General features: G+C 37.6%; 2 protein-coding genes across 6 annotated transcripts in view; one reads left to right on the top strand and one right to left on the bottom strand.

Annotated features, from left to right (window-relative positions):
* FASTKD1 (FASTK mitochondrial RNA regulator 1) overlaps positions 1-1,661 on the top strand; it is a 43,658-nt gene extending 41,997 nt beyond the window's left edge. For all 5 annotated transcript variants that reach the window (XM_088021646.1, XM_028125197.2, XM_028125228.2 and 2 more), the window contains 2 exons: positions 55-169; positions 1,153-1,661. In XM_088021646.1, the coding sequence (XP_087877772.1) occupies positions 55-169; positions 1,153-1,248 (211 nt within the window). In that variant the 3' untranslated portion in view covers positions 1,249-1,661. The remainder of the gene's footprint in view (positions 1-54; positions 170-1,152) is intronic.
* A 4,381-nt stretch (positions 1,662-6,042) lies between these two features.
* Positions 6,043-21,727, bottom strand: KLHL41 (kelch like family member 41). The gene is made up of 6 exons (XM_028122929.1): positions 20,618-21,727; positions 17,077-17,234; positions 16,846-16,953; positions 12,650-12,835; positions 10,743-10,889; positions 6,043-6,310 (listed from the first exon to the last, which is right to left on the bottom strand). Exons 1-6 carry the CDS (start codon positions 21,725-21,727, stop codon positions 6,199-6,201), a joined length of 1,821 nt encoding a protein of 606 aa, XP_027978730.1. The 3' UTR covers positions 6,043-6,198.
* Positions 21,728-23,895: the final 2,168 nt, after the last annotated feature.

A 23,895-nucleotide genomic window follows, 5' to 3' on the forward strand; every position in this document is an offset into this window, starting at 1 on the left:
AATTATTGTTTCTCATTTTGATTTCAGAAGTAAATATTTTTTTATCTTCTGTAGGATTGCTCTGGAATTTTTGGATTCAAGAGCTTTTTGTAGAAACATCCCTCACTTAAAAGGAAAATCTGCTATGAAAAAACGACAGTTGGAAATTTTGGGCTATCGTGTAATTCAGGTATGAAATACCCTCTAAAAAACCTAGCGAACTGGCTGTACGTATGTTTCCTTTTTTAAAAATTGGAGTATAATTAACATACAGTGTTTCAGGTATACAACACAATGGTTCAACAATTCTCTACACTACTCAGTGTTCACCACGATTAAGTGTAGTGATCATCTGTCACCATTTTTTCAGTCTTATGGAGTATATTCCCTATGCTCTACTTTTCATCTCCGTGACTTATGTATTTTGCAAGTGGAACTTTGTACCTCTTAATCCCCTTTATCTATTTCACCCATTCCCCCTCTAGCCCCTCACAACCACAGGCCTGTTCTCTTTATTTAAGAGTCTGTTTTTTTGGTCTTTTTCTTTGTTCATTTGCTTTGTTTCTTAACCACATATGAATGAAGTCATACGGTATTTGTCTTTCTCTGTCTGACTTATTTAACTTAGCATTATACCTTCTAGGTCCAACCAGTATGTGTTCCCTTTTTTTTTTTTTTTCTTTTCACCAGTATGTGTTCCCTTTTAATGTGAAAGTTCTAGAGTTACCTTTTTTAATATTAAAAAAAGTTATATTAAAATATCTCTGAAACAGAACCTCCTTCATTTTTCTTGAATAGTAAATAAAAATCATTTTATTTTATTCTCTCTAGAAGATCTATTGGTTTTTTTATTTATCTTACGAGAGGCACTGTGGAGATGGGTAGAGATACAAGAGAAAAAGGCTAATATATGTATGTTGGAAAGGTAATAGGAAGAATGTCTACTGTTGGTATTGTAGGAACAGGAGGATTAAAGGAACTGTGAAGGAAGTAGTAGGTCTCTGGGCTTTACCAGGAAGAAGGACCAACTTGGCTTCTAAAAATGGTTTATGTTTATGTAAACTAATTTCACAGGTTTCTACAGCTTGGCTCAGTGGTGCTTACAAGTTTTCCCTGATGTCTTTTTGTTGTTGCTTTAAAACTTCCATTCAAACTACATGGCTTATTTTACAGATCCCGCATTTTGAATGGAACTCTATGGCATTGTCAACAAAGGAAGCTCGGATGGACTACCTGAGAGAACGTATATTTGGAAAAAGCAAATCATGATTGTAGTTTTTATTTAAAATTAGTGACGATGGTGTGTGACAACTGCACTTATTTTAATTAAGTGGCCTGACTCAATGAAAAAATAATGGTACAGAATTGACTGATTTGAAGGTCAGTTGAATACCTATTGAAATAAACAGACATTTTACTTTCTCCCGTATTTCTTTACTATCTGGTTGGGAAATTGTATAAAATTCTTAATATAAAGGACTTGTAGCTTTTAAGAAACTTAAATAGTTTATAATTCATTCTTTGTCGGGTGCCTGGGTGGCTCAGTCGGTTAAGTGTCTGCCTTCAGCTCAGGTCGTGATCCCAGGGTCCTGGGATCGAATCCCACATCGGGCTCCCTGCTCTGTGGGGAGCCTGTTTCTCCCTCTGCCTCTCTCTCATTCTGTCTGTCATGAATAAATAAATAAAACCTTTAAAAAATAATAATAATTTTATAATTCATTCTTTGTCTACTAAGTGCCAGGAAGTGTTTTACATGCTGGGGATATAGCAGTGAATGTAGCGTATTTGCCATGGGTAGAGTCAAACAAAATAAATGAATAAATTACATTATACCATAGATGATATTGATATGGAGAAAGATTTGGGGGAGAGGGAGGGGATAGGAATATTTTGGGTAGGTATAATTTTAAATAGGTTGATATGAGGACTCACTAAGGTGGTATTTGAGTAAAGACTTAAGGAGATGAGGCTAACTGGCAGTAGAGTATTCCAGGCAGAGGAACCAATAGGTACAAAGATCCTGAGGTAGGAATATGCCTGGCATATTTGAGAATAACAAGGAATCCTCTGTGGCTAGAGCAGGACAAGTAGGAGGTTGAAGGTAGAAGTGTAATAGGAGAAAAGGTAAAACGGAGTCAAATACATATGACCTGACCTCATGGCTATAGTGAGTGAGATAAGCAGTCATTGGAGAGTTTCTATAAAGGAATGGTAAGAACTCATGTTTTAATTGAATCACTTGGGCTACTCTGTTGAGATGGGAAAAGACTGCAGTGAGGCAAGTGTATAAGCAGGAAAACCCATTAGAAGATCATTGCAAGAATCTAGACAAAAAAATAGATGGTTGGTGGGGCGCCTGGCTGGCTCAGTCAGTAGAACATACAACTCTATATCTCAGGGTCTTGAGTTCAAGCCCCACAATGGACGTGGAGCCTACTTAAAATAAATAAATAAAAAATAGATGGTTGGCTTAGAGTAGTAGCCGTGGAAGTAGAGAAGTGCTCAGATTTTTTTGATGTATTTTGAAGGCAGAGGCAACAAAATTTGCTCACTGATTGGATATGAAGTACGAGGGAAAGGAGTCAAGGATACTTCTAAGTTTTTGTCCTTACCAACTAAAAGGATGTTATTGCTATTGACTGAGATGGGAAAGTCTACAGGAGGAAGAAGTAGGGGGTGCAGTGGGTGGGAGGATCATGAGTTTGGTTTTAGAGATGTTGAGTTTTTGATGCCTTCTTATTTTTTTTTTAAGATTTTATTTATTTGTCAGAGAGAGAGAGTGTGTGTGTGTGTGTGTGTGTGCACAAGCAGAGGGAGTGGCAGGACTCGATCCCAGGACCCTGGGATCATGACATGAGCTGAAGGCAAACACTTAACCGACTGAGCCACCCAGGTGTCCCTGTGATGCCTTTGAAACATCGTAAGTGGAGATCTCAAATAGGCATTTTAATGAGTTTGGAGGTGAAGGCAGAGGTCCAGGGCCAGATATAAATTTGGAAGTTGTCAGCAGTATTTAATGTGATGAAAGTAGATGAAATCACTAAAATGTGATTAGAAGAGAGTGTGAATGGAGGAGAAGTCTGAGGACTTAGCTCCAGGTGCCCCAACATGAGGTCAAGGAGAAGAGGAATGAGCAAAGGAGGCTGGGCAGGGGTGGCCAGTGAGGTAGGAGGGAAAGTCATAGGTAGTGATACTTCCTAGAAGCCAAGTCGAGAAAGCATTTCAAGGAGGAGGAGGTGAGCTGTTGTATCAGATACTGCTGATGGCTTAGGTAAAGTGAGGACTGGGAAATGTCCATTAAATTTAGCAACATGAAAATCATTGGTAACCTTGAGAAGAGGAGTTTTGGGGAAGGGGTATGTGTGAAAGCCTGACTGGTTTAATAGAAAGTGGGAGGAGACAGGTTTTTGTTTTTGTTTTTGTTTTTTTTAAATAAATGGAGGAGAAGATATGGAGTGGGAAATGGACTGATCTTGACCTGGTCTGATCCTACCCATGATGGGGGAATAATGATTTTCTCTTGTCTTACAACACATTTATTCAATAAAATAGTTACTAAGGGTCTACTATGTGATATAATCCCTAGCCCTTCTTCCAATAGTGATGTATTTGTGCTGGGCTGAAAGCCATGTTGTAACTATCCTCAGGCCACCTGGTGGGAGTGTAGGTAATTAGCATCTGAAACTTGCTGTCTTCTGACTTCGTGACCCTCTAAGTTCATTTCAGCTGGTAGCCAGAGTGCCTTGAGTCTTACGGATAGCTATAAAACATGTGTCCTGCATAGATTTTGGTCTGTTGATACTTGATTTAGGTTTAGTTGAAGTACTTGTTCAAAATATTGTTACTTCGTGGGGCGCCTTCGGCTCAGGTCGTTATCCCAGGGTCCTGGGATTGAGTCCCGCGTCGGGCTCCCTGCTCACTCGGGAGCCTGCTTCTCCGTCTGCCTGCCACTCCCCCTTCTTGTGAGCACTCTCTCTCTCTAAAATAAATAAAATCTTTTAAAAAAATAATAAAATATTATTACTTTGCATGATGTGAAATCCAATACATAATCGTTTTGCAACATGTAAACTTCACAGAACCTTTTGTGAAAAACAGGATCAAAACAGTAAGCAAATGAAAGATGTCTCCTTGTAACCATTCTCCCTCATTTTGGATTTCCTTATGATATTCATTCGTATTAGCTGAAATGCTAAATTCTAAGTGTTTGTCTTCTATATTCATGAATGTGTTCTCTTTCCCAAGCCAATTATGAGAAATAAACCCTGAATAGGTTAAAATATTTTAGTCAGCAACTTTTAGAATAAAGTGATTAGACCGATGAGGATTATAAATTGTTTCCTTTGGATATAAATGAAAACCCAGTTATAGTAGACTTTGAATACATGGAAATCTTGATTAAATGACCCTGTTGTACCTTTCACTTACTGTTACACATACTCTGATGTCTCATGTGCCACATCTCTTACTGGTCTTCCTGTAGGCTGCCTGATTCAAATGGTTTTCTTTATATATATACTCATATTTTTTGTTTGATGGTTTTTCTGTTTACGTAACTGGAGTTGTTAAAAGCATTTTTTAAAGCATTCTTTTTTTCATTGAAATATAATTAACATACCATAAAATCCACCCTTTTAAAAATATACAATGCAGTGGTTTCTAAAATAATTCACTTTTGTGCAACCATTACCACTATTTGATTCTAGAACATTTTCATCATTGCAAAGTATTATTTTTACAGTTTAATCTCATGTCTGTATAGATCAGCACTCTCTGCCCAGTAGTAACCACTCTCTTGCTTTTATAGTAAGCACTTCGTTTAACAGTTTTTATCACTCAGGTTTGCATCTCTATAGACACCATAATTTGCACCTCCCCCACTTTTAAGTGTGTTTTAATCTATAAGCATCTCCCACCATCCCTTTCTCTTCCAGTTTTTCTGCTGAACAACCTGTGGAGTTTCCCACCCTCAGGATTTGTTGATTGTATAATCGTGGTATAGTCTAGCGCAGTATTTGTCAATACAGAAAAGTACCCAGGATTCTACTTCAGAGATCCAAAGTAAAACTGGTTTTTATTGGATGTTTCCATAGAGACAATAAAGCTGTATGAACACTCACCTGTTCTTTATGAAATTGCTTGAACACTCCAAATTAGTTCCAAGTCAGGTTTCTCAGAAAATAAGATGTGTAACGATAGAAGTCAAACGTGTCTATGAAAGCATGTGAAACCCATTAGTGATGATTAGTTGATGATTGCAGAGTTGAATGTGATGGTTGTGGACAGACTGAGGTGTCAACTTAGTGTGTACACTAAGAACGACATCTTGAATATGGTGTTTTACATCCCAGAAAATGCAACGATACAGTCACCTTTCTTTATATCAAAAATTTGCAAATAGGTAGCTCTTTCATGGAAAATATAGATAAAACTTAAACCAACAAATACACACCCTCCTCCAGTACGCTCACTGGCCCCAACTAATGCCCAGCAATTTAAAGAATCAGTTCATTTCCTAAGGACAATCCTTAACCCTTCTACCACAGATATTGTAGTTAGGAGCTTGAAGACTGTGGTTTACTGGTTTTAAATTAAAAAAAAAAATTAAATTTGATTTAAATCACGAACAATATACTAGTATCACAAAAGGAATGGAGAAAAAAAGACCCCTTGAATTTGACTAGAGATTTTTCCCCTTCAAATGAGACCCACTTATACTTCTTAAAAAGCATTTCCAAAGTTTTCTCATGGCATGTAATCTTTAACATAATGCATAGGATTCTTGTCATGTCTTGAAGCACAAGGGAAAGTGATATTTGATACTTTAAAATGTAGATGTACATATTTCATTCCAATTTAATTTATAATAAAAAATGAGTGTGAAGTTACTGTAACAATGCAAATGAAAGAATTAGTAAACAACTCAAATTTAGAAACCTTTACAATTGATTGAGACAGATTAACAAAAGAAATAATCCATTCAACTTAATATTTAATTTCTTACTAGAAATTTTTAAACAATGGTTTTAAACAATGATCATTACACCGAAGATTTCAGTGACTTTGAGGTTTTGATGCCCACTGCTAACCTCATGGACAGTTATTTAGTGAATAATTTCTACATGAATCTCTGCATAGGCTTTTGAAAAACAGAATAAATTAAAGCCCTATTTCCAAACAAAACACATCCCATTCTATTGTGTTTTTTCACCTCCCTGTTTATAGTTTAGACAGTTTGAAGAGGTTTAAACGTGTTGCTAGGCAACTAGCTCCTGAAGCGTAACGTATTTCCTTCAACATCCCAGCCCATTCTTTTTTATCATCTTCATACCTGATGGAGAAAAAAAAATAATCAATAAGCATTTTTTAAATAGTTCTGTAGGTCTCCTTGTATTAAATAGGGTTTTCGAGAAAACCCTACTGGCTCTTGTCCAGAGGAGCATGCACCCGACTGGTAGAGTGACATTTGAATTCCTCCCCAAATATGCTTTCTCTGAATGAGCGTATGTCTGAACTTACTGCCATGGTATTTAATATGGATGCTTAGGCAGTTAAGCCTTTTCTGGGGATCAAAGACTGTTCAGAGATGAAGAGTAATCAACAGTTAAGCAATCAGTTATTCACCTTTGGACCGGTTATGATGGCTGGTCTCCGAGTCAAGGTCAGCAGACTCTACCTTAAAAGTAAGAACTGGGAAGAACAGGGATGGCTAGTCACCTTGATTATAATTTCAATTGTTCCAATATACTTGTGTGGAGCATGGCACCTAACAGTAGGGATCCCTCCAGAAGAATCCATTCCCCTCCCGCTTTAATGTCCTGTGTGAGGACTACTCTTAGATTTTGCACTTGGTGTTAGGTAAGAACTAGCATTAGGTCGTTTCCTCCAGGGACTAGTCACGGTTATAAAGATGCAGGCAACTTGAATTGCTTTGAAATATGTGTGCCTCTCTTCTACCTGGTGCCTGGAATGCCTTCTCTGCCTGAGGAATTCCGAAACACTGCCTTTTCTCTGAAGCCTTTCTAGAAAGCCTTCCTCAAGCAGAGTTTGTAGTTTCCCCTCATTTCTCACATTGTCCTTTAAATATAGTACCTATTATAGCAGTTATCATTCCTTTAATTTTTCCCCCTATATTTATGTTCTCAACAAGCTTAAGGGTACTTGAAGGCAAATAACATCTTATGCATTTTAGTATCCTCCCCTCCTCCAGAAGCTATCAATAGTTGACCCATAGGAAATACCCCCAAATCATTCTATAATGATGAATAAGATTTAAACTAAAAAATTTAAAAAATTGGCTAATACCTATGTAAGATATGTGCTATCTGACTTAATTTCATCCGTGGTCCAAATTTAATCTTAATATTTGCACTAAGCACTAAGTGATTTTTATGTTGAGAAAAGTAGACAAAAATATTTTACCACTAATAAAGGGAAGAACCCTTAATTATCTCTACAAAATTTGGAGCAACACGCTAAGAGAGAAAGAATAGTTTTAAATGACCTAATGAAAAAGTGACCACATTTAAGCAATAGAAGGTTAAGTGAGTCTTAAAAGCATTTGCTTCCTAGCAGTTATATTTTTACTTTCAGCTTGGCCAATCCTAAATAATGGAAAGATTTCAATAAAAAATACAAGAATGGAAAAAAAATGTTTTTACACATTACACCAAGAGGGTCTATAGGTTTAGAATGTGGTATACCGATATACCGATAGTTTTCGTCTTTGAATTTCGTCTCTGCATGTGTGGGTAGATTCACTAGGAAGTTGAGGACAAGTGGGCAGCCACCTTTCTGCAGGTCAGTTGCTGTCAATGATAGCACACATCTGAGTCACCTGGAGGGCTTGCTCAAACACAGATTGCTGGGCCCCATCCCCAGAGTTTCTGTAGATGTGAGGTAAGGTCTGAGAATTTGCATATTTAACAAGTACCCAGGTGGTGCTGATGCTGCCTTGAGAACCACAGCAGATCACTGGTTCTCAAACTTGCACATTTGGAACCACTTAGAGACATTAAAAATAGACATTGGGGAGGGTATGTGCTATGGCAAGCACTGTGAATTGTATAAGACTGTTGAATCACAGATCTGTACTTCTGAAACAAATAATGCAATATATGTTAAGAAAAAAAAAGAGGAAGATAGCAGGAGGGGAAGAATGAAGGAGAGTAAGTTGGAGGGGGAGACGAACCATGAGAGACGATGGACTCTGAAAAACAAACTGCGGGTTCTAGAGGGGAGGAGGGTGGAGGGATGGGTTAGCCTGGTGATGGGTATTAAAGAGGGCACGTTCTGCGTGGAGCACTCGGTGTTATGCACAAACAATGAATCAAGGAACACTACATCAAAAACTAATGATGTAATGTATGGTGATTAACATAACAATAAAAATTATTAAAACAAATAGTGATGCCTGGCTCTCACCCCCAGAGATCGACTTAACTGAATATGGAGTATGGCCTGGGCATGATCATTTTTTTAAAGTTTCCGAAGTGATTCTAATATGCAGCAAGATTTGAGAATTATTGCCCTAGATTTTTATCACCCGCGCGGAAAACACCCCTACCTAAATTAAAAATTTTACAGCCAGGCAGACAGTGATGAATGCATTCTTGCCTTTCCCCAATCTGGTGGTTCCCAAACTTGTCTGCACATGAGAATCATCCAGGGGTCTTTTGAAAGTTTCAAAGTCCAGACTATACTGTAGACTAATTAAATCATAGTAAGGTAGGACAGAGGGGACAGTACTTTTTGAGGCTCCCTAGGTGAACCTTGGGAACCACTGCCCTACTCACAAAATACACCATCATCAGAGATGATCCCTTTTTCAGGCTCCCCGCAGCAAGGTAAGGGCTACTTTTAGCGGAGATGCTCTCCTTTGCTGCCTACAACATGCTCCTGCTGAAGCAACTTGGCTTTTGGTCACCATTAGGAAGCGTACAGGCTCATGTGGGATTCAGCTGATTGATGGCACCATTCCCTAACATCAATGTTTCTCAACCCTGGCTGCCTATTAGAATCACCTGAGAAGGCTTTAGGACCTAACTGCAGAAATCCTGATTCAATTGGCCTGCGTTGAGGTCCAGGTGCTGGTATATTTTAAAAGCATCCCAGGTGATTTAAATGTGCAGCCAGCGTTAAGAATCACTGCCTATTCACTGTTGGTATTTATCCCTGTTTTCCAAAAACCTGATCTTCTCAGCCCTCCATTATTTCATTCTTTTTTTCCTACTGCTTCCAGTCTTTTTCCATCTCAACTTCTCCCTAAGTCTTGCCTCTTTCTTCCCTGGAAATTTCTATTTTCTTTTTCTTCCTCCTCCTTTCTTGGGGGGAGATGAGTTAATAGTCAACTTCCCTTTATAGCCACTTTTTTTTCTTGCCCTCTACACAGCTAGTTACTATTACAACACTAGGAAATGATGTTTGATGCATAAAATAATTGCTTGGTTAAGCCATGGGCCTTTCAGCCTTCCCGTTCACCAGGGAATAAGGCATGTGCTGGGTCAGGTATAGAACCAATACCACTTCCACTCTCAGCCTTGGTGGTATGCCTTCATTGATCACTCTTCTAAAGCTGTACCTACAAATTTAAATGTGCATGCAAATCACCTGGGAATCTTGTTAAAATGAAGTTTTTCTGATTGAGTAAGTTTGGGGTGGGGCCTGGGATTCTGCATTTCTAAGCTCTCAGGAGATGCTACCACTGCTGGTCCATAGACCGTCCTTTGAGTATGTCCGAGGTTCTGGACAATCTGGTGACAGACCAGGTAAGGGCATCCATCCTTGAGTGGGGGCTGGCCTTTAAGCATGAGTTTGGCAATTTCTGGATGAGTGTACATGAATTCACTAATGCTCACCTCAGGCAACTGAGATCTCCCTACTATAAATTTTTCTCAGCAAGCACAGTTCCTGGGCTGAAGGCAACAGGCACCATTTGGCAGACCATGCGGTATCCTAATGGTAACCAGACATCTGAATACTGTATGCCCTGCCCAACTATGTGACTCTCTGTGCAGGACACAACCTACACTTCTGCTCCCAAGACTTCTTGTATATACCCTGGTCTCCAGGCGATAGTCACAGCATTAGAAACGGTGGCAAAATTTTCCACCCCCCACACACTGTAGAAATACTACATTCATTTTAAGCCTAACTTTAAAATATTCAACTGAATAACAACTGCAAGTGTCATATTTGGGACATCTGCCCAGCACCTATCTGAGAGGTAAAATGGATTGCTACTTTTCACTTTTTTCTTTCTTTTTTTTTTTTTTTGAAAAAGCTTTTGTAACAATCCTCAAAAACTGGAAAACCACTTAAATTAGATTCAAAATAGAATTAATGAATTCATGGAAAACTGAAGAAGCTAAATGTTTCTTCAGAACTCTGTTTTCTTAGGAAATAAAGAACTCTCTAGTAGAAAGGTTTTGAAGTAGCCTTTGCTCTACCAGATGCCTAGAGCATCACACTTTTAGAGCTAGAATGGAGCTTAAGGGATCACCAGTCCATGTCTCATTTTACTCATTTTCCTGATTTACAGGCCCAGAAAAATCCTTCCCCAGGCACAATTAGAAGCAGTACTTGACCCTCAAGTAAGTGGCACATGCAGAAGTCCAGTTAGGTTCGAAAAGTGTTTACTACCAAGAAGAAGCATACATGTTGGGAAAGTCTGGCCTACTCTTCACTGCAGAATTGTTTGTTTTATCTGTTATCAGTTATTTGACTGAATATTTGGTCCAGAAATTGGAGTAAAAAAAACTTACTTCCATATGTCATTGACTTCAGTGGGTGCAAACTCTTTAGACTCCAGTTGAATCATGGCAAAACCACCGATGGCATACAGGGACCCAGCTAGGCCGACCAAACTGATGGAACTTCTCTCTTGGGGAAATTCAGTCATTACCTCCCATCTAGGAATTATTGAAAATGGAGTCAATGTAAAACCTAAGGAAATGTCAAATGTATTTACTGAACAGTTACATAAAATTTTAATTTAAAAATTCAAGTAGCAAAGGCATCTAAAATTAGAAGGTTGAGTTTGTTATTGAAAAAATCCCTAAATATTCCTTTATTTGAAAGATGTAGCCAGATTAAATAGAAAGCTCTCAATATGTCAGTCCCAGAAAATTTCACCTTCATCAGTTAGCATATTCAGCAATCATGCTATAAACAGGGGGCGTTTTGTGGCAGTTCTAGGCCTCCTAGCTCCTAGGAGGTGTTGGATTTCATTTGAATGCGTATATATAAATTTTTAGAAACTCTGATTTCTGTCATTTCTCAAGAAATCTTTAAATCCTTTGCAATAAAGTCATTGTACATGACTTTACTTTATAGCCACTTTTTTTTCTTGCCCTCTACACTGCTAGTTACTGGCTTTTTAAAAAAAAATTTAAAAAGCCACATTGTACATCTAACCTTATATTATCCTAGTTTAGGAAACTAGGGTTGGTAATTTTCTTTTTAATGACTTATACATCATCTTTTTAAATAAAGGATTTAAGGGAACTTTTTAATGTTAACAGCCATATGACAACTAATGATAAAAATCAATCAAAATTAGTTGGAAGGATCAAGAGTCCAGAATGAGTTAATCATTTTGGCAACTCTCTATTTTATTACGGTGGCATTAAAAGTGGACCTTTACTCTAAACATATTATCTGTTTTTCTAACTATAAAAGTAGTATATGTACATTGTAGGAAATCTGGAAATACAGAAAGGTATAGAAGAAAACAAATACCACCCATGATCATAGCCTCCAGAATAATCATAAGGAACATTTTAGTGTAATTTTGTTATTTCTCAAAAAGCATACAAATTTAAATATAAACATCTATACATACATATGAAAAAAACTAAGAACATAGAGTATTTACAATTCTGTGTGCTGCTTTTTAACGTCTTATGAGTGTTTACCCATACTATATAGTTTTCAAAAAAGATGATTTTTAATGATCATTAAATCCTCTCCCATAAAAATTCCTTGGTGATTTTCAGATGCTAAAGTCTATTTTGTAATCAGGCATTACATGGTTCCTTAAAAAAGTAATGACAGTGCTCTAATTTTTTCTTCATTGCTAAACTATGAGTATAAAAACTATATACTTACCCAGATGAGTGAGCTCAAAAATTTGAAAAAGACTGATTTTACATAAAGAATATCTGTCAAGTATCTTTTCACATTAACTTTAAGTAAGTAAAAGCTTATATATGAATATTTTAAGAATATTATAAAGAGCATAAAAAAATTTCTGAAGCATTCCTGTTTTACAAACATCACAAGCTAAATGGAGGTCTTTCCATCCTTAAACAAACTACATATTTCAAATCAAATAACCCGTATGGGGACATGTATACCCATCCACATGCATATGATTATTTAGAAGTATTGCCTTTGTGTGACTAAATTCACAAAGTTAATAACAAGGATAAATTGGACATTCTGGCATTAACTTGAGGGTTATGTGTTCCAAGTTGCAAACACATGTAATGCATCAGAATGTTAGGCATTTCACACCCAGTAACAGCAGAAGAAACCCAGATCCAGATGCTTTCTCTTAATCCTTGCCTCCCTGCTCTCCTCTCCCTATGTCCCAATTAGAAAGCTTAATTTTCATCCAAAGTTAGAAAGTAGAGTGATTCATACGCTGTAGTAAGATACAGCAACTTACTTATTGGTTGTGAGGTCAAAAGCTTCCACTGAAGCTGAAAGACCATCTTCAGTGACACCTCCCGCAATCACAATTTTGCCTTTATGCACTGCCACTCCAAACATGGAACGAGGGGTTTTCATTGGAGCCAGATCCTTCCAGTCTCCTTTTTTTGGGTTGTAGATAAACACCCTGTTTGTACACTTTCTGTAAACATAAAAGACAACAAAATGGTTAGAACCTTCCTTTTCTGAAGGAAGCAATTTCACTAATCATTTAGCTTTGCTTCCCGTCTGAAACACATCAGAGTTAGAAAAACTTGGAAGTATTCTTAATCTGAACATATGACACAAGTGAAGGACAATTCCAAATGTGGGGTACTTAATTATACTACTGGAAGGTAGGATGACTTTCCTTTTGGCAACTGCCCAGAGTAGATTTTAATCCTATCTCTGGCTAAATTCAATGAAAGACAGGAACAGAGTTAAAAAAAATTCATAAACCCTTTATTGTGCCAAGTAACAAAAATGTTAAGTTTATCTTATTATTTGAATCTCCTAGGAATGAATCAGTTAATTTAAAAAATAATTAGGTATGAAAATATCTATTTTAAATTTAACTATAATATGATGGCTCATTTCATTTTAGTATATACTGATATACCAATGCATTTTAAGAAATCTGGGACTAGGGGCGCCTGGGTGGCTCAGTTGTTAAGCGTCTGTCTTCGGCTCAGGTCATGATCCCAGGGTCCTGGGATCGAGCCCTGCATCAAGCCCCGCGTTGGGCTCCCTGCTCGGTGGGAAGCCTGCTTCTCCCTCTCTCACTCCCCCTGCTCGTGTTCCTTCTCTTGCTGTGTCCTCTCTGTCAAATAAATAAATAAATAAATAAATAAATAAATAAAAGAAATCTGGGACTATAGATTAGGCAACTAGTCATCTGAGGAGTTGAGTAATGAGAACAGTTTTTACATGCTAAATGCTACCAGGAAAATCTGTACTCATCTGAATTATTCTTAGCATGTTCCTTATGGTTCATTAAAGTTATCCATAATTTACTGATGGGAGTTCAAAATGCTAAATAATAATTGATTAACTGGATATATTTCTGGGGTTTTTTGTTTTGCTTTTGCTTTTTTTGTTTAAGATTTTATTCGAGAGAGGGCATGCGCCGGTGGTGGCAGGGGGGGGGTGGGCAGAGGCAGAGGGAGAGGTAGACTCCTCGCTGGACAGGGAGCCCAACACGGGGCTCGATCCCAGGACCTGGAGATCATGACCTGAGCCAAAGGAAAATGCTTAACCATCTGAGCCACTCAGGTGCCCCAGTTTTTACTTTTTTAAAGTAAGTTTTATGCCCAATGTGGGGCTTGAACTCACAACCCCAAGATCAAGAATCACATGCTCTACCAACTGAGCCAGCCAGGCACCCCTGGATATGTTTGGTAAAGCCAAAAAGCAAACAAACAAAAACCCTAACTTTCTGTGAGGACTTTTTTCTTTAATCTTATGAAAGACCAGGTATTTGGAGTAGAAGCATTTCCTCTAATATTTGACTATAAGTATTACTTTAAAACTTCTTTTTTTTTTTAAAAGATTTTATTTATTTGACAGAGAGAGAGCACGAGCAGGTGGAGTGGCAGAGGGAGAGGGAGAAGCAGACTCCCCGCTGAGCAGGGAACCCAATGTGGGACTCTATCCCAGGACCCTGGGATCATGACCTGAGCTGAAGGCAGTTGCTTAACCAACTGAGCCACCCAGGCGCCCTACTTTAAAACTTCTCGACAAGGGCATGATTACAAAATCATGTTCTTCAAATTCAGTGGTGTTAACTAGTGCGATTCAGTGCTTACTTTTAGATAATGACTCATTTCAAAGTTCTTGACTTTGGCATTCATCAAGCAATGTTGTCTTGGTTAATCATATTCTGAAGATTAATATATTCTTACTGACAAGACCTGTATGCTTTTACTGACATATCAATTTCCCAGTTACTAATACCACTTGAAGGAAACAATTTAAATCATTTGGCAGGGTCACTACATTTCCAAAGTCAGAACACTGCTTAATACACATTTTCTATTCCATTTACTCAGGAAAAATACCCAAAATAGGATTTTGCACTGAGTAAGTTTATAATATGGCCTTCCTTTAAATATTTATTTGATGGGAATAGCTGGGATTAAGGAAAATATCAAAATTTCAAAATATATTATCTTTGAATATGGACAGACTGTATAAAAGCCCGTTATTTTTTTAAACAATTAATCATTTATTTTTATTTTTTAATTGAAGTATAACCGACATACCACATCTTATTACTTTCAGGTGTATATCACAGTGATTTGATCTTGTTATACATTATGAAATGATCACCCATGGTAAGTCTAGTTACCATACAAAGTTATTACAATATTATCTGTCCCTCCTCAACCTCTCCTGTCTCTGGTAACCACCAGTTTGTTTCCTGTATCCATGAGTATGTTTCTGTTTTGTTTTCTCTCTTTTTTTTTTAAGGTTCCCCTTGCTTTTTAAAATCACATTTCCTGTGCTATTTGTCATTTTAATTTAATAATGACCATTAATTATTCACTCAGAATATAGATCTTTATTTCTAGCACATTTCCATATTTTACTCTCCTTTCCTGCTTTGTCCATGTAATTCTTAATTCTGGTTCCCTTTCCAGGATTAACATCTTTATTTATTAAGTAACCTGGGCAAATGAGGACAAGCCAAATTAGGCAGAGTTTTCAGGGGCAGGAAATTAATTCTATTTAAACTGAAAATCTTCATTTTACCAGATGGGCTACTGGTTTAATTAACTGACTTCTGGAGCACTCTGAACTCACTTCTCCCTTTGAGCTACAAAATCTTTTTCCTAATGACCTGTCCCTTGAGAAGTGCGTGGAAATCAAGTTGTATGATTTTTATCCTGTTTTCCTCACAAGAGACTGGGAACGAGTCAGTGAACCAGGTGTAGTAGTTCTGTTTGATCAGTGCCTCTTTGTGACCAGTTGTTAAATGTTTTGAATATCACCTCAGTCCAGCAGTAAGTCAGTGAAACATTGTTTCGGAAATAACTGCCCTCTTTTCAGTCCCCATGCTTTTCAGTTTCAAACCATCTATCTAAATTCTCTTTTATGAATGTAAAGTACAAATCTGTAATATTTTTATGCACTATTGCTTTAGCAGTTATATTTTAAGTATTACATTACAGAGGTACACTTAATTTTTATTTAGTTACGGCCAAAAGAATAAGAAAACCCACTATTTTTTTTTAAGATTTATTAATTCATTTTAGAGAGGGAGAGAGAGTGTAAGAGCACAAGTGGGGGGGGCAGAGGGAGAGGGAGGGAGAATCTCAAGCCGACTGTGCACTGAGCAGGGAAGCCGACTTGGGGAGCTCAACTAGGGGCGCCCTACTAGGGCCTTGATCTCAGGACCCCGAGGTCACGACCTGAGCTGAAACCAAGAGTCCGAGGGTTAACCTACTGTGCCACCCAGGTGTCCCGAAAACCCACTGGTTTTAATGTAGTGAAATATAATTAAAAATTAGCTCAATTAAAAACTTGATTATGCTCCTAAGTGCTGCTTTTTCACTGTAAGAATGCGTATGATGGAGATATGCTAGTTCCTAGCAATATGCTGGAATCTACAAGTTTAGCAACTTTTTTTTTTAAGATTTTATTTATTTTAGAGCAAGAGAGCAGGGGGAGGGGCAGAGGGAGAAGGAGAGAATCTCAAGCAGGGTCTGTGTTGAGCGTGTAGCCTGATGCAGGGCTGCATTTCACAACCCTGAGATCATGACCTGAGCCGAAATCAAGAGTCGGACGCTTAACCAACTAAGCCACCCAGGGATCCCACATCAGCAACTTTTAAATTTTATTTAAATTTCCCTTCAGTTTCCCTTAGAAATAATTTATAATATTCTCCAATAGCTTTTCAAAATTTTATTTTGAAACTTTAACTTCTACAATATTACGGGTGAGAACCAAGTCCCATTTCAGTATGTAGAATCAAATGAAAGGAGGAAAGAACTCTTGCAATAAAAAAATCATTTGGAGGGGTGCCTGGCTGGCTCAGTCAGTAGAGCATGCAAATCTTGATCTCAGGGTTGTGAGTTCAAGCCCCACACTGGGGGTGGAGTTTACTTAAAAAAACACAAAGGTTTAAAAAAAATCATTTGGTTGTAAACCATAAGGGGATTTTAGGGTACTTACTTGTCATCTGTCTTTCCTCCTAGACAATATATCATCCCCTTATGTGATATCACACTGTGGCCATAGACTTTGATAGGCAGTTTTTTAACTTCATTCCACTTTGCAGCCCTGCAATGAAAAGATGATAGAATTTCTGTGCTTTCAGTTAGTACCAGGGTCTAAAATTATGAATATGTATTAGGCATTCATATACCCAAGTGCTTAGGAAACAGGAACGTCATGTCAACTTACACAGGATCATAGCATAAAACTGAATCCAGCGAAGCCTCTGTTTGAAGGTCTTTGCCTGCAACTACATAGATTTTGTCATCTACCTCTCCCAGACCAAAGAGACACCTGGCTGAAGGCAGAGGCGGAAGTCCAATCCACTCAGATGCTATGTGATCAAGCTGAAAGAAAAACATATGAAGAATTGTGGAACTTGTTAGAAAAAAGTTACAGTTGTACCGAGAAATATGCTATATTTTACGTGTTGTGTAGAATACACTGAGATAGTCAAAGATATTGCAGGTAAAATAAAACTGCAATCTGAAAGTATCGTATTTTACCTCTGGACTACCAAGAAAAATGAGAACATCTACTTGGCTTACTTAAAATGCCAAAATCTGCAGAAAAGAAGGAGAGAACAGAGTCACTAGAGGTCAGTTAGAACTGTGAGGTTCCTTGTCAAAGTTTCTTCCCATGTTGCCTTCTTCAGGTTCAAAAAAGGCATCATAATACTTTTAGGGAATTGAGGAAAGAGAGGTTGTCACTGTAGGGAGGGTCACAGTATGTGAGTGACCCCCGAATGCTATATTTAACACGCTCCCCAAGCCGGCACCCAGGACAGCTGGACCCGTCGCTTAGCCCACAGACAACTGGGATGTTAGGCAACATCTTTTTTCTTTTCTTCAAAATTTGTTTAGGTTCTCTCTGTTTCGCTTTATTACTTCTGACATAGGCAGGTGTTAACAGCTATAACCTCCTAGCCTTTTGTTGGAGGTCATTTGAAATACCCTTTTTTCTTTTTTTTAAAAAATTATCTTAGGAAGCAACTTGCTAGTTTATGCTACTGCCATTTCTGCAAGCCTAAGATAGCTCTCTGAGTGCTCATGTTCCCGCAGGTCATTCTGGTATGGCTGGTGTCGGTTCCAGCACTTATTATTGGTCATTTTAAGATTTTTCCAGTTTGCATTTTAGGACACCAAGGCACAAGAACACTGCTCCATGGAGTGCAGTTACAGATTTGTTGGTGTCTGTAGTGCTACTTCTGTGTAGCAGAAGAAAAAGGAATAAACCTGAGAATAACTGGTACCAAGAGTAGGTGCAGATATTAAAGGCTGCGGTCAAGGGAGGGATCTCCATAGAAGTCTGTGTATATCTTGCCAGTAACTCTGGTTAAAGCAAAGCACTAATTAAGACTAGATATGATGAGCAGTTTACTCCTCACATATGTATTGTTAGCTCTGCATTCACGAATTTTAACATCTAGATTGTGAGCCCTAATGTTTTCATTTTTGAAAACAAATCCTTTGATCAAGAAAGTGGTGTGTACTCCAGTAGAAATAATGAACATTTATGAAGTCTTGGTTCTGTGACAGGCTTTGTACTAAATGCTCACAGAACTTTTAAGTGATATTCCCAAATAGAAGTTATATAAATCCCCTGTTTGTTTTTTAAATGGGAACAGTAGCCATCTTAATCTCAGACTGGAGGGTGTACTATGCTGGACAGCACTGCCCACATCCCCACACCACCCCCAGTTAGGGCACTTACTACAGCAAATGTAACAGGAGACTGCCTACCAGACTCTTTTACAGATGAGCTGTCAAGCTATTTAACCTCTCTGGCTCCTGTTTCTTCATCCTCAAGATCGGGGTTTAGACCTAGATTACTTTAAGATGGGGTGCTATTCAAAGATTTGATGAATCTATTAATTTATGAAAAAAATCCCCTCTCTTACCCAGGTAAAAAATTCTCATTGTCTTGTTATAGCATACAATCAAAGATCATATTATTCCTAATTTCATACATTTTAAACAGATGGGGCCCAGCAGAAGAATACAATATAAAACCTGATATTCTCATACATGCATTTTCTTGTGAGTCATAAATAACCCTTTTTATAGTCAGGTGTTTTTATCCTGGCATCTTGTTCACTATTTGTGCCTTTTTAAAGGAGCAAGGCAAGGGCAATGACAGGAAGTTGATCTTTTCAACTTTGTGTAACTGTTTTTGTAGCTATAAAGAACATCAAACAGGTTTCTTAGAACAGAAATGAGAAGCTGTGCCAATGAAAGTAAAAATAGTAACAAGACAGAAGAGAATGAAGACTATAAGTATTTCTTGGATCTATGATTTCCAGATATCTGTCCCTCTGTATTTTTTTTGTTTTTGTCAATCTGTGTTTTGATGTCATTTTTACTTCCTAGATATAATTATTGCCTTTTAAATTGAATTTGGCTTTTCTGAAATTTCAGTGAATTTAAAATTAGGGCTTAGGAAATTTTCTGGCATGCATTCAAATACTTATGATTATGGCTTCTGTTTTATTTTTATATTTCGTAGTTAACACTCTTCAACAGAACTTTGAAAATTAAGGATCATGATTAACATGTATTATTACCTTTTTCAAGATTAGAAAAAGCTGGTTAAAGGTAGTATTTTTGTGAATGCACAGCATGTCACACACTCTCAGAGCACACAGTGACTGTGATATGACATTCTACACTTATCTTTGGCCTTTCCAACTCAAGTGCCCATAAACCTCAGGCTATGGGTAGCTATGACCTAAACAAACTCTCCTGAGCTAGCTGTAAGCTACAAAGTACTGGTATTGGCATTATTAAAGATAAAGGTTAAGCCACTGATTTCTTCATAAACTGATAAAATATAACATGTTGATAATATGAAATAAGCTCTCTTCATATAAACCACAAAGAATCTATTAGTTTGGAGGATTTGTTTTCTCAGACACTTCTGTGGTTTCACAAAACAGATTAACTTGTCATAATGTCTAAGTACAACTCTGATCCAAATACATGTGGTCACTTGTCATAAATAAAAATTAATGGGGTGCCTGGGTGGTTCAGTCCATTAAGCATCCAAGTCTTGATCTCAGCTCAGGTCTTGATCTCAAGAGTTGTGAGTTCAAGCCCAGCATTGGGCTCCACACAGGGTATGGAGCCTACTTAAAAAAAAAAAAATCATCATAAATAAAAATTTCTAAATATAATTAATGAATTCAAGTTAGTGGCACTGGTATAGATACTTTTTCCCCAGAAGGTAACCCAAAGTGTGTAAATTAAGTACATAAGTTCTCTTCATTGTCAACAAAATTATATTTTAGGCAGTAGATACAAATAACAGATAAAGTGCTACCTTTAAGAACTTCAGATCAGTTCAAGAAAACCTGGAACAAGGCTGCAAATCTGATCAATTATCATTTTTGTCATGTGTAAAGTCCTATGACTTAGGGAAATACTTTAACCTATTTTTCAGAAAAGAGGTACCAGGTTAAATTTAAGTTTTACCAAAACGCTGGGTTTTGAAAGATCATAGTCACCATCAGCTGTAAACTTGACATTTGGGTAAGAGCATACAGTAAATCTTGAGTCATCACTTACACATTAATTAGAACCTCATTCTTCGGGTTCTGAAGTGCAAGGGGCTGGAAGTCGGACCTCGAGCAGAATAGAACACAAGCGGCCTGAATACCTCACGCGTCAGCTAACGGGATGGTGCAGAAGGGTTTCCTTTACGCCTCCGCTTTCATAAAAACAGCGCTTCTTACCTGGAAGAAGTAGGACTGTAGAGGCTGATCTTTATTTTCTTCATCCACATACAGTCCCCCTACCACGTACACTTGATTTTGTCGGGTAACAATGCTGGAATGATTTCTGGGAATCTGCTCAGCCAGCGCAGTAAGGTAGCACTCGTTTTCTGTGGGATCATAAGCCACTGCCGCTGTGTCATTCACCAAGAGGATGAGGTCTTTGACAAACATTCCGTGCCTGGGAATGTCATTCAGGTAACCGGGAAGTAAATCTTCATCACCAACATCCCCATTCACCTCCCCAGCCCCAGCCTTCTCCGCATTTTTGCTTGGTTCCGGGAGTTTGCCTGCAAAGGCATCTTTAAGAACTTTGATTTTTTTCTGGAGTTCCGGGTTGCTTTTAATTATTTCATCTTTCTCAACATGATCTTTAAAATATTTTTCTGCCATAAGGCGAAAACGGATACAGTCAAACACTTCGCTGAGGTTTTTGACCCTGCTTTCTTTGTCTGTTCGCACCCATTTCATCACTGCCTCAAATACTGCTTCTTCCTTTTCCACATTGAGGCTGTCATTTGAAATGACTGAGATCAGTTCCTGTGGAGAGAGTTGCATAAAGTCCTCTTCCTTACAAATCTGTACAAAGCGATCCGACACAAATTCACGGGCAGAGATGGCAAGTCTCGGGCAGTCAAGAAGAAGTCCTAATCTTAAGATGGCTAGACAGTTACCAGGAGCAAGTCTTTTCTGAAGGTAAGAAACACAGACAGTGAACACCGAGGGGATCTGAAAGCGGCTGGCCAGGGCAAAAATATCTTGCACGTTTCCATCGTTGAGATCAATACTGGCGGAGTACAGGTACTTGATGATTAAATCCAGTACAGCAGGATCCACATTATCTAATACTACCTCCTTTTTTTTCCCCTCATCAATTTCAGATAAAAAATACTCACGGAAGTAAGGACTACAAGCTGACAAAATCAATCTGTGGCAAGGAAGACTTTGGTCACCTGCTTTTAGGGTGCAATCGATGAATTTTTTTTCTTCCAGGAGATCTTTTAGACCATCCTGAAGAAGAGTGGATTGGTAAAGCCGCAGTTCCTCTGTGAGCTCCCGCTGGGAATCCATTTTGTGAGTAACCTGGGTAAGGAAGGGGACACTGAAGGCCTTAGCTCCTTGCAGCACACAGGTCTAGCTGTAAAAAGGCAGATCAGTGTGCTTTGCCCAGCTTGAAGCCTTTGCAATTTAATCCCACCAGCTAAATATAGACACCAACTCTAACAACGGGAATTCAGGAGAGCTAGTTTGGAAAGAAGCGTTGTTCTTGCAGCTGTTCTAGATTGAAGGGAACAACTGGAACTTTTAAGCACTAACAGCTAAGAAACAAGAGATTGAAATGAAGTGGGAAGCTTTAATAAACGTAAAGCATTAGAGAACATATGCCAATAAAGGCATGTTTAAAGAAAGTGTTTATTGAACTGACAGAAAACTGAATCATAAAAATGAGTCAGTCCACTAAAAATGGTCTAGTGGCAAACTCCTTAGTTGTCTGAATTAATGATGCAAAGGTCAAGAATATGAGGTGAGTTCATTTGAATACTCACAAGCAAAACCCCTTTTCCAATTACTGTTACATACAAATTTTTATTTTCTACTTAAAACAGTGGTATTTACAATTTTCTTTTAGAAGTAGGAAACTTAAAGACTTCTATTTATGTACTATTAATTTTAAAAACCCCTTTAATAACAATACCCCATCATAATTGAAGTAATAAAAGCAGAGAACCTGCTAATTTTCTAAGATATTCTAAATTATCCTTCTTCTTAAGTGGAAAAACTATAATTGGTATTGAATTACATTATAAAATTATTTAAGTTATTCATACCCTGCCTTTCTCTACAAAGGATCTGATGTGGCAAACAATTACAAAACAAGTAGCATAAAGGCAAAAGGTTAAAATGAATCAAGTCCAGAAAGAAATAGAAATAGTTAAAAGTCAACACTAGGTAAAGAAAAAAATCACATATGATTACTAAAGATATCCTGTGATTTAAGTGAAGATAAAAAAATTAAATAAAAAGTTAAAATACAGAATAGATGAAACTCCATGAAAACAATGTTATCAACAGAACACAGCAAAATCAGGAAGAAGTGCTATATCACCTGCATAATTTGGAAAACAAGCCTATTCAAGGAAAAAAATATATAACTGAAATAATAATCTAAGTTGTTGACTGTAACAGAACACTCTATTAATTACAGAATGCAGAAGTCATTTGAAAAAAAAGATCTGTTTATATGCATATGACATCATATATACCTCTTCATGAACTATTTTATTACAAAATTATACTGTCACATTTTCTGAACTCAGTGAGGCTGCAGAAATACTGTAGAATTTTGAAGTTTGGTATTTTTTTTAAAGATTCTATTTATTTATTTGAGAGAGAGAGAAAATGAGCAGGGGGAGAGACAGCGGGAGAGGGAGAAGCAGGCTCTTCATTGAGCAAAGGGAGCCGGATGCAGGGCTTGATCCCAGGACCCTGGGATCATGACCTGAGCCGAAGGCAGTCGTTTAACCGACTGAGCCACTCAGGTGCCCCTCAAAGTTTGGTATTCTTAAACCTCAAAAGAATATAAGCTCCTTGAAGATGGGAATTTTTTTTTTTTTTTGGTTTGCTTTGTTCAGGGCTATAGCCCCAGGGCCTCATGTGCTCTAATATTTGTCGAATGAATAAATGCCCCCAGATCAGTGAATTGTGTATTTTTAAACTTCAAGGTCTCTATCTATGAGTAAAGGTTTTTTTCTTATTTTACATCACAGTGAAGTCAAAGGTACTGTCAGCTGCTAAAACAACAGCTGAAAGAGCTCATTGACTTTTTTCCATTTATAGATGTCACTAAAGGTTTTAACACACTAGAAAAAACTAACAGCTGCTCCCTTGTTTAAACAATAAATGACTCATTTCTCTCTACTCGTAACAACTAACATTTGAAAAGATTAATGAGTCAGATGCAAACACCATGATATGACATTTGAGATTTCTTACTAGTCAGCAATTATAAAGTCTGTTTTGCTTCAAAAACTATTTAAACATATTCCTGGCAGCATTTTGTGACCTGTGTAAATTTTTCAACCTTTTTTTCCCCCTTAATGTAGGTTGCTTATTATAACCCCATCTCTTAAAAATGTACAAATCCTTTCCTTTTTATTTTAAAGATTTTATTTATTTGAGATGGGGAGAATGAGAGAGAGAGAGAGCACATGAGAGGGGGGAGGGTCAGAGGGAGAAGC

Source organism: Eumetopias jubatus, unplaced genomic scaffold (assembly GCF_037043125.1).
Source record: "Eumetopias jubatus isolate StellerSeaLion01/CBP00866 unplaced genomic scaffold, mEumJub1_p1.0 scaffold_3, whole genome shotgun sequence".
Taxonomy (NCBI): Eukaryota; Metazoa; Chordata; class Mammalia; order Carnivora; family Otariidae; genus Eumetopias; species Eumetopias jubatus.

Coding starts and splice junctions, on each gene's coding strand:
- KLHL41 (XM_028122929.1), bottom strand. CDS start 21,727: ATGGATTCCCAGCGGGAGCTCACAGAGGAACTGCGGCTTTACCAATCC. Junction 17,235..20,617: donor TACAGTCCTACTTCTTCCAG/GTAAGAAGCGCT, acceptor TTTTTCTTTCAG/CTTGATCACATAGCATCTGA. Junction 12,836..16,845: donor GGAGGAAAGACAGATGACAA/GTAAGTACCCTA, acceptor TTATGTTTACAG/AAAGTGTACAAACAGGGTGT.